Source organism: Sinocyclocheilus rhinocerous, unplaced genomic scaffold (genome assembly GCF_001515625.1).
Source record: "Sinocyclocheilus rhinocerous isolate Xijiao unplaced genomic scaffold, SAMN03320098_v1.1 scaffold1079, whole genome shotgun sequence".
Taxonomy (NCBI): Eukaryota; Metazoa; Chordata; class Actinopteri; order Cypriniformes; family Cyprinidae; genus Sinocyclocheilus; species Sinocyclocheilus rhinocerous.
This window is the reverse complement of record NW_015650124.1, coordinates 163,081-173,959: the sequence shown is the minus strand read 5'-3', so window position 1 is coordinate 173,959 and position 10,879 is coordinate 163,081. Positions and strand designations below refer to the sequence as shown.

General features: G+C 34.0%; 1 protein-coding gene across 2 annotated transcripts; it reads right to left on the bottom strand.

The window, feature by feature from the left end:
• Positions 1 to 409: 409 nt before the first annotated feature.
• Positions 410 to 9,099, bottom strand: LOC107711543 (bromodomain-containing protein 2-like). Of its 2 annotated transcripts, none has more exons than XM_016516532.1 (7): positions 8,602 to 9,099; positions 8,318 to 8,446; positions 6,987 to 7,244; positions 6,514 to 6,758; positions 5,293 to 5,609; positions 4,444 to 4,572; positions 410 to 1,622 (listed from the first exon to the last, which is right to left on the bottom strand). In XM_016516532.1, exons 1-7 carry the CDS (start codon positions 9,073 to 9,075, stop codon positions 1,492 to 1,494), a joined length of 1,683 nt encoding a protein of 560 aa, XP_016372018.1. In that variant the 5' UTR covers positions 9,076 to 9,099; the 3' UTR covers positions 410 to 1,491. The 2 variants fall into 2 exon arrangements, with proteins under 2 accessions (XP_016372018.1, XP_016372019.1); XM_016516533.1 differs by having other exon boundaries at positions 6,999 to 7,244.
• Between the last annotated feature and the right edge of the window lie 1,780 nt (positions 9,100 to 10,879).

Sequence of the window (10,879 nt, the reverse complement as noted above, 5' to 3'; positions counted from 1 at the left end):
TGGGGGGGGGGGGGGGAAATCACAGGAAGTCCTTAAAGCTTCTCTTTTGTTGACAAAAGCTGGTTTATAAGCGCTTCTTATTAAATTTGGTAGGATAGTTGACAGTTGGATTAGTTATGTAAATTGCCATTGAGATCATTTACAGCACAAATTTCCCCCCCAAAAAAATCCCCTGATATTTAAATGTTTTCTGAGACTGTAGAAACCTTGCGCTCATAAAATACCAGCAATCAGAACTTCTTCATGTCCTTGTGCTAAACCGAAAGCACTCGTGCTGTTTTTTTGAGTTTACTTGTAAACACTATTTAAACACCCACATTGTTCAACCTAGTATATCCTGTTTTGCAAGGCTGCTGAGCTGCACCAACAAAAATATGAAATAAAATATTGAAACACCACTTCACACCATTCACTTGTTGTATTTGTATTTCCATCCAAATAAAAACCAACGTATAATCCGGAGCGCATAAACTCTTAATTATACTGCAGATAGGGAATATTAGGTCACAATGATCTGCCATGTGTCTTATATACACAAAAAGAATATTCTAGAAAAGAGAGGTTAGAGCAATGCAAATAAATACAAACGAGAAAGCAGCATGGTATCATGGACTCTATATACAAGAAATAAATGACAGTCTATTGCTTAAATGCGATTCCTTTAGTCTCGTCTACAAACCAGATCTCTCAAGTTAACATTCAACTTAAATAACTAATTCAAACCACTCAATCTAGCAGCGTTTCTCTAGCGCTCATGAACCAATCCAGTCCATCTCCTCCAGTCCGGTGAGGCGTTATGGCTGTTATTTTCAATGAATATTATCACAATTGCACAGATGCCTAATCAGACAGATTTATGACAAAAAGTGTCCTTTGACATTGATTCGATCATGTAAAAAACGTCAAATTAAATCCATTTCTTACAGATCAAAGCAATAGCAAAATGAAACTAGAGAGCAAATTGCGAAGCCATATGGAAAGAATAATATCATACGTACATAACAAATCCCAAAAAAAGTCCAGTGCATCGCGGCGTGAAAACCTAAATGTTTTAAAGCCAATGCAAATGCAAAGCAGTTCTTCATTTTCTTTCTCATTTCCCCATTGAAGGTCCTTTATAAACCTTCATGCAAGTTTTGGTTGCTCAAAGAGATCTAAATACTGGCCCTGATCTTTAAAGCAATGCAAAAAGAAGCAAGAAATGTTTCAAGACTCAATTAAACTGTCAAAATGGAAGCAAAACAAAACAACAAGCTATTTCGTCAACTAAGAAAAGTAGTTATGATTACGCACTCTTTCCCATTATGGGCATCTTGGTAAAAGCCTTCTTTATAAAAGAAAAAAAATCCTAATATATACATTTTTTTTTTACACTGAAGTAAACATAGTTCCTGGATTGAGGAGGCACGGAAAACAAGGTGTCTGTACGGCAGGCCGCAGCTATGAATGCGCCCCAGAGAGCCCGCTTCCTGTGCCTTCCCAGAGTCCTCTTCACCTGGAGTCCGAGTCACTGGTGTCAGATGAGGAGGAGGAGGAGGACGATGAGGAGGAGCCTGAGCTGGAGCTGCTGGCGCTGAGACGCGAGGCCATGGCGTGAGGCTCCGCGCCGCTGGGCTTCTCCACTGGAAGAGAAAAGCCAAACCGGTTTTCACTCGTGAAGGAAACTGGTTTTGCGGGTGTAACTCGGCAGGGCTCAACAACAGTGAGTTTTGCTGTTGACTTGGCTGGGTCGGTTGTCCAGATAAAAGACAACAATGAAAAATATTTTTGAATACTGGAAGTAGGTTTTATATTTTTAAAATAGACATAAGACAAATGACTAAAAACAAATAGCTTGTTCTCAAAAGGCTAAATCATTTTCAATAAGGTTTATAATAGATAAGAATACAAGAGTTGTAATAATAAAAATATGTACAGTAAAAATATGTAAGTGGCTAAAAACTTAACTTCTTACTGGATTTACGCTATAATTTTATATAAATCCCTACAGGACGTATACATTATACAATCGGTCTGCACCTTTGAGAGTAATTCAATATTACTTCAATATTCAATATTATACTGGAGCATTTGTAGGGCTAAATGATTTGGGAAAAAACTAACTTTAACTGAAATTTTTCTAATTAAAAAACAAAAAAACGTGATTATGATTTAAAATGTGATTTGGAAAAAAAACAGGTATATATCAATATGACTATAATAATAACTTATTATTATTGTTGTTGTTATTTTTAGCAAATAACTTATAAAACTGGTTTAAAAAATAAATAATTAAACCAAAGAAGAAAAATTACTACTGCAATACAATTAACAAAAAAAGTATTTAATAATAATAATAAATACTTTTAATATTTTCTATAATTTTGTAGTTTCTTATTTTTAATACGATTAAAATATTAATTTTTCCAAATAATTTATTTAATAATAGTAATAATTACTTTGTACTATTTCTTATTTTTAATACAATTAAAATATTCGTTGTTTTTAGAGATGCACCGATTTCAATTTTCTTGGCCGATTCTGATTTCCGATTTTTTTTGTAAGTGTGACCTGCCGATACCGATTTTTGCCGATTCCGATTTTCTTTCTAAAAACTATAATTGACAGCATATACAAACAAAAATCTATACTTTTTTAATGCAAAAAATTATTTACATAAATTTAACTTTACAATTACCCCACTCTGGACAAAGTTACAGATGTTCTCTCACTTAAACAACTTAAACAACTCTCGAAATAAAGTGCTCTGTGACTAGAAAAGGGATAGAAATAACAATTAACTGAAAAGTAGTTGCTGTATATAACAAAACAGATGTCATTTCCCACGGTTTCTTAAATTGTCATTTTTCACTAACCTTACTAAATGAGTCATCTTTCACATCGAATTCTTACATTGTTTCAATTAATTCATTTTATAAGATTAATTTTTATATATTTTTTAAACATACAAATAAAAAATGTTGGGGAAAATGCAATGATAGTTTTAAATATGAAACCAAACCAGTAGGTGGCGGCACATGACTGTTTGAATGAGTGAGTCATTTAGTCAACAGATGCAGCAGATTCGTTGCTGTGGCTTTGATTGGAACTATTTTCATCAGCGAAATTGAGCAAAAACAGTCAATATTGCATCTAAAATGTAAGTCGCTTAATTTTAACTTCTTGTTTCTTGAACTACTATTGTATAAAATCACATTGCAATCGTGTTGAAACATTTTGTTCGTGCAATGTTGCGTACCTAAATCATATATTATAATTTTTATTTTTTTTTGATTACTGTTTTACATATTTTTATAAATACAAATAAAAAATGTTGGGGAAAATGCAATGATAGTTTTAAATATGAAACCAAACCAGTAGGTGGCGGCACATGACTGTTTGAATGAGTGAGTCATTTAGTCAACAGATGCAGCAGATTCGTTCAAACGGATGATTCATTCAGAAACGAGGCAAGTGACTACTGTCTTAATGAATGGATTACTGAATCATTGACTCACTTAATTCGTTCAAAAACGTGGATTCATTCAGTAACGAAACACCGCCGTGTTGCTCGGAGACACAAAACAGTTCTGCTGTGGCTTTGATTGGAACTATTTTCATCAGCGAAATTGAGCAAAAACAGTCAATATTGCATCTAAAATGTAAGTCGCTTAATTTTAACTTCTTGTTTCTTGAACTACTATTGTATAAAATCACATTGCAATCGTGTTGAAACATTTTGTTCGTGCAATGTTGCGTACCTAAATCATATATTATAATTTTTATTTTTTTTTACTACCGCAATATGTGCCGTTTTCAAATAATTTACTTAATAATAAGAATTTATAATTTATGTTACAATACCGGTAGCATTACAATACTAATATTTATCGCGGTCTTAATTTTTTCATTTTTAAATGTTAAACCGTCAAGCTTTTTTATTTTGTTGTAAAATCACAGGAAGCCCTTAAAGCCTTTTCTTCTGTTGACAACAGCTGGTTTATAAGCACTTCTCATTACAAGGGAAGATGGTTGGCGCATGTTTCTTTCCCAAATTGCAAGTTTGTGTGGAGTGGAATTAATTGTGAACCAAGTCGCTCTTAGCTGCTGAAAACACCATAATCACGAAGCCATAATCATCACGATTTTTGGCTTTATTTTGATTAATCATGCAGCCCCAAGTATCTTGCAGCATGTCTGTTGCATTTTTTTTCCTTTCTAGTAGTTATTGAGCATAAGATCTCATCTTATGTGTACTGTTTTCACCTGTGCTCGCTCTATTGTGGTCTGCTTGTTCAACATCAGCGCTATACACAAAACAAATCGATCCCATAAAGGCAACACTGGCCTGAACCTCGATTACACCAGCCTCAGGCCATCAGACCGAACTTATTGTTGAGGCCTGAACACAAAGACGTAATAGAGCAAACTGAAGAGTGCTTCAGAAGCTGCTCTCAGCCCTACCTTTGGGTTTCTGGGGTTTCTTGGCAGAGTTCAGCTGTCCGCTCACATCCTGTAACCTCCTCTCCAGTTCCCTCTTCTTCTCCAGACCCAGTTCCTCTCGGCTTTTCCCACCTCCTCCCTTCTTCACCACTGCACACAGGATAGATCTAGATTACACTTGATGCATCGCACAACAAATAATTCTAGCTAAAACATGCATTATAACTACTGTTGATTTATAACCAGTATTGATTTTTTTTGTTGTTGTTGATGGTCGATGCCATATTTTTACACTATTATGTATATATTAGTGCTGTCAAATGATTAATCGCGATTAATCAAATCCCAAACAAGTTTTTGTTTACATAATATATGTATGTGTGCTGTGTATATTTATTATGTATATATAAATACACACACATGCATGTGTATATTTCAGAAATTTTTTTTAATATATTAAATATATTTATTTACAATTTAAATCATATGAATATAAATATAGACATGCAAATACATGTAAATATTTTCAGAATATATATGGTATGTGTGTGCATTTATATATATACATAATGAATATACAGAGAACACGCACATATATAATGCAAACAAAAACTTTTATTTTGTATGCAATAAATCGCAATTAATCGTTTGACAGCAAAAATAAAGTAAAAACGTAAATTTAAAGTATATTTCATCATATTTACTAAATTACAAATAAATAATCTGAAGATGAATTATATATATAAAATATATATATATAATGTGTGTGTGTGTGTGTGTGTGTGTGTGGATATATATATATAACGGCCATGATATGTAGATATTTTCTAGATTTATGTCATAGGTAGCAAGCACTAAATCTCTGCTCACCGTACGGATTGCGAGGCTTCTTGCGCAGGCAGGTCATCACATATCGCTCCAGCTCACGCAGCGTGGACGGCTTCAGTGTTTCAAAATCGATTTCGATCTCCTCAGGGTTGGTGTCGCGCAGCGAGGGCTCCCGCGACTGGATGATGTGCACCACACGGCCCAGTTTCTCCCCGGGCAGCTTGTTGATGTCCAGGCTGAGCTGCCGCTTGTCGTCGTAACTCATGGGAAGACCGTCTTCTTCCTCCTCAGAGTCGTAGTGCGGTAAGGAGATGGCAGCGGCAGCTGCGAAACGAGACGAGGATGATTTCTTTGTGTTCCTGCCAGAGTAAATCAAATAAAAGAGACTTGTAATGCTGAACAGAGGGAGGGTGAAGCTACTGGTTAAAGTGAAGATATGTTGCTCCTTATGAAAACGTTTTAGTTACCAGTTTAGATCTTAACTAAATGCTACTATGGTACTTCAGCATCTCAGGTTATTGTGTTGAATCAGTCTACTGAATTAATCCAACAACTCACAAACTGAATTGGTCAGAATCGGTGTCAAAAACTGGTTGTTTATAACATTTAACTAAATTGTTTTTTGTTGCAATAAATGGTACTTTAAAAATGAAATATGTAAAGTTGAATGTATTAAAGAATGTATTTTTATTAAATTATTATGATTTATTATTCATTAAAATAACAGAATTTTTAATAACAGAATTTTTGTTTTAGTCATTTTTTTATATTTCTATATAACTTTATTTTTGTTTCAGTTTTAATAATTTTAGTACTTCAACTTAAACTTATTTCAGTTAGTTGACAAGGCAACATTTCTATATTTTTTATTAAATCATCTAATATTTATTTTTGTATTGTATTTCAGATTTATTTTGATTAGCAAAAAATGACAACAGAATTTTTGTTTTAGTCATTTTTTTATATTTCTATATAACTTTATTTTTGTTTCAGTTTTAATAATTTTAGTACTTCAACTTAAACTTATTTCAGTTAGTTGACAAGGCAACATTTCTATTTTTTTTTTTTTAAATCATCGAATATTTATTTTTGTATTGTATTTCAGATTTATTTTGATTAGCAAAAAATGATTTTTTATTATTTTTAGTCTTAGTTAAGTAACAACACTAGTTTGGACAAACTCTTTAGGGCGGAATAATTAAATTCCCATCCATATTAGCTACTCCACTCCCAACAAGAACAAGCGAAGTGAAAAATACAAACTTGTTCTTGCTGCTTTTCTTCGCAGGGCCTTTCTTGCTCTGTGTGGATGACAGTGAAGCACGGCTGGATTTGCTTTTAGGCAGTTTGACAGGCTTGTCCCGCTCATCACTCATCAAACTTCGACTTCCTCTGCGTTTCTCTGGCTTCTTTTTCTTCTTCTTGTCTTTCTTTTTCTCTCGTTTCCTTTTAGGTTTGACAATCGGGCCGGAGGAGAGGGCTGCCAGCTGCTCATGTACCGCTTTGAGCTAAAACACAGACATATACTACACGTTAAAAGATCAAAGCTACTATCACGTTATGACAGTCATAGCCATGACACTTTTTCTTTAGATTAACATGCGAGTTATTATAAGGATGTGTGAATGGATGAATCGTGCACAGTAAGACTAGAGAGATTTATCAAAGTAAAAGGGTCTTTGAATTCATCTTCATGTGCATGTATGAAGTAGAGCGTAACAGGAAGGTCTGTGTACCTGAGTACACACCTGGTCCTGCAGCTGGGCCAGGCGTTGAGCCCTCTCCTCCTCGCTGTCAGAGCTCGGGCTGCTGTCGCTGCTCGGCTCGCTCTCCGACGAGGAGGAAGAGGAGGAGGAGGAGGAGGAAGAGGAGGATGAAGAGGAGGAGTGGTGCATTCCCAGCATGCCCATGTTCCGGCCTAATGGCATGGGAGACAATTCCTCCTCCTCTGAAACCTCGTCAGGCATCTTTGCGAAGCGGAACTCAAACACGTCCTGTGGAAAGAGAAAGGGAAGAATATTAAAATATTACATCTGTAGAAAGACAATCCTATTAAAACTGCTAACAAATATAAACAACTTTTTAGGAAATGTAAAATATTTCTGTCATAATAATAAATATATTTTTATTATCTAATTACTTAATATTTTATTTTTTATAAATTTTGCTATTTTTATATTTATTTTACAATTATTTGACTAGGCAGCTAATATAATAATTTATTTTTTTCCAATAAAAAAAAAAACATTTTAATTTTATTACAATGATTTAAAATTTAAAACATTAAAATGAGCAATAACAAGAACAAATATAAAACATAAAACTAATTGATATTATCTAGAATCTTAAAATAATTTTTTTTAATGTTTACATCATTTTTTTTATTATATATATATATAAAACACTCAGTTTAACTATCAAATAAAAAAATTAATATTTCAATGAATAATAACAATAAAAATAATAATAAAAATAACTGCCATTATCTAAATAAAAAAAATAATAAAATGTGTTTTTTGTTTTTTTTATTATATTTAAAACATTTTTTTTTAAATCGCTCTCAGCTTGACTAGGCTGATTTTAAAAGCAAATAATTCATTTCATTTTCTCCAATCAAATAAAAAAAAGAATGTGAAATATTAAAATGAGTATAACTGATATTATATGATAATGATATTATTATTTTAAATTGTATTTAAGATAACTTTTAAATCAATCTCAGTTTGACTAGGCTGATATTAGAAGCAAATAATATCAAGCTTCATTTTCTCCAAATTAAATTAAAAAAAATTATATTTAACACACTAAATCAGTAATACTAATACTACTAATATATATTTAAAAAATAAATATTATTAATATATAAATCATTCTATCAGCCAAAACAATTACTACATAGGTTGAATGTCATGAAAACTGTCTCTAACATGTCCAGTTTAGATGTTTTAACATTTTACACAAAAACAGAAGCCTATTTTAGGATCAATTCGGATTTAGCATTTAAGCAGAATTAAGCATCTCTATATCGGTGTATCTTTATACAAAACAGCAGAGGCAGTCCATGTACCTGCAGTTTTCGTGCCATGGCGACCACGTCATGATCAGGTGGGTTGTACTTGTAGCAGTTGGAGAACATGAGTCTGACATCAGCGCTAAACTGCTGGGCGTCTCTGTACTCGCGCTCATCCATCTTCCTCTGAGGAACACAAAACACAGGCGCCGTATTACATCACCTCAGATTGCTTTAATGCTACCAGGACTTTTCCAGAGCCACAAACCTGCAGCGGAACCATGTATACATGACCATCCAAACAGCACCAGTACTGTGTGCGTGTAGTTCATGCAAGTCACCTTGATGGTGCTGAGGTCCATGGGGTGTTTGATGATGTCGTGGTAGTCTTGCAGGCCCAGCGTCGACGCGTCCACGGGTTTGTAGAAGGGCCAGGCGTACGCCGCGTGTTTTTTGCACAGCAGTTCTTTAAGGACGCCGCTGCAGTAGCGAAGCTGCTTGCTTAGTTTCCCCCGCCGCGAGGGCTGATGGGGCCGCACGGAGTCGGGCAGGTCCTTACGGGGAGGTTTGATTGGACGACGGGACAGCGGACGCCCAAGGAGGGGCTGCAGGTGGGTGGGCTCGTTCACGCCCATGCTGGGTGAACAATCCACGGGCATTGAGGAGAGCGAGTGGGGCATCTCTCCGGCTGATCCGTGACCTTTCCCCATGCCTCCCATCCGAGCAGCTGCGGTCACGGGGAAGCCGAGTGTGGTGGGAGTGGTGGTGTCGGCTTTACGCTTCACACCCTTCTTCTGCAGAGAGAACAGAGACATAAGGCTTTCAGTTAGTGCTAGTTATAACTACATACTCAACTGAACCTACCAGCAGCTGAAAATGTTTGAAAGCACTGACAGAAGGCAACATTTTGAGTGAATAATTCATTACATTTCAGTCTGCTCCTCACACATTTCTACCAAAAAGTTTCAGAATACTTGGAATAGAGCGCACAGGTAGCATAAACTATACAAGTATAGTATAGTCTGTAAGTACACTAAATACGGATCATATGACTATACATCATAGTATATATAGTAGATCATAACTACTATAAACAGTAGTTGATTTATTATAATAACTAGTTAATTAAATAAATAGAAATAAACAACACATAAAATTATTATTATATACACAAAACATAATTATTAATTATATATACAACATCCCAAAATTTGGAAAATGTAGAGTAAGTCAGAAAATGTTATGTTTTTGAAGGAAGTCTAATGCTCAAAGAGGCTGCATTTATTTGATTAAAAAAAATACAGTAAAAATAGTAATACTGTGAAATATTATTACAATTTAAAATAACTGTTTTCTATTTGAATATGCTTTTTTTTACTTTACTTTTATACATTAAAGCAAATTACAAACAATGAACTCAACATTCCTTGACAGCAGCAGTGACTCAAAGAAACACAAAAAACAAATAAATAAGAGGAGTAGAAAGAAAACACATACAACCTTGTCAAATAATACAACAGGGAATAAATCAAGGTTCCTTACTGAGCAGTTCATTTTCAATGCGTCCAGATACAAAGTAACAGGTGTCCACCTTTGTATAAAAATGTCCAGTTTCAGTTGGAGTTGAGCAGTCATATATTCCATTCTATAAATAGATTCAAGTTGTTCTATCCACTGGGCAGTTTTGGAGGGTGTGGCTTCATCCAGTTAATTGTTATGGTTTTTCTTGCACTTAATAAGAGTATATGCAGTATACATCTCTGGTTTTTACTACATAAATCCTGGGGTATCCCTTCAAGCTAGAAAAACAGGGGAGTAAAAGGCAGGTCTACAAACAGAATTTTCCTAATCTCAACCTATGTTGGTTGAGCCAAAATGTAGATATTTTCAGACATTCCCAAAATATATGCGTGATCTCCTACCTTCCCACACCCACTCCAACATTTCTCTGTTTATGGACTGCTAACAAATTTTGATATCATCAATGGTGTTCTAAAAAACCTATTTTTTGTTTTCCAGTCAAACTCCCAGTTATGACTACTGATGCCCTTATGACATTCTGTACATATGTTTTCCCATGAATATGTTTTAAAATGTCATTTTTTTCCCTATGATTCAAAGCTGAATTTTAAGCAGCATTACTCCAGTCTTCAGGGTTACATGATCCTTCAGAAATAATTTATATGCTGATTAATAAGTTGATTTAGTGCTCAAGAAACATGTTTTTTATTATTATCTATGTTGAAAACAGTTCTGTAGAAATTATGACAGATTTTATATGCTTTAAAAAAAAATTATTTTAAAGAACAGCATTTATTTGAAATTGATTTTTAAGAATGTAAAAATTCTTAACGGTTACTTTTGAGCAATTCAATGCATTCTTGATAAACAAACATATTAATTTCATTCAGAAAAAACTGAACAGAAAAAATAAGCATATAATAAGCGCATATATATGTGTGTGTGTGTGTGTGTGTGTGTTTTTACACATTAAAGCAAATTACAAACAATGAACTAAACATTCCTTGACAGCAGCAATATATATACTACTTTGATTAACTTTTTTGATCCACTTCAAATGTTGACTACTGTATGTGTGTGTGTGTGTACATATATATA

Coding starts and splice junctions, on each gene's coding strand:
- LOC107711543 (XM_016516532.1), bottom strand. CDS start 9,075: ATGTCTCTGTTCTCTCTGCAGAAGAAGGGTGTGAAGCGTAAAGCCGAC. Junction 6,759..6,986: donor AGGACCAGGTGTGTACTCAG/GTACACAGACCT, acceptor TCTGTGTTTTAG/CTCAAAGCGGTACATGAGCA. Junction 4,573..5,292: donor GAAGCCTCGCAATCCGTACG/GTGAGCAGAGAT, acceptor TCCTGTGTGCAG/TGGTGAAGAAGGGAGGAGGT.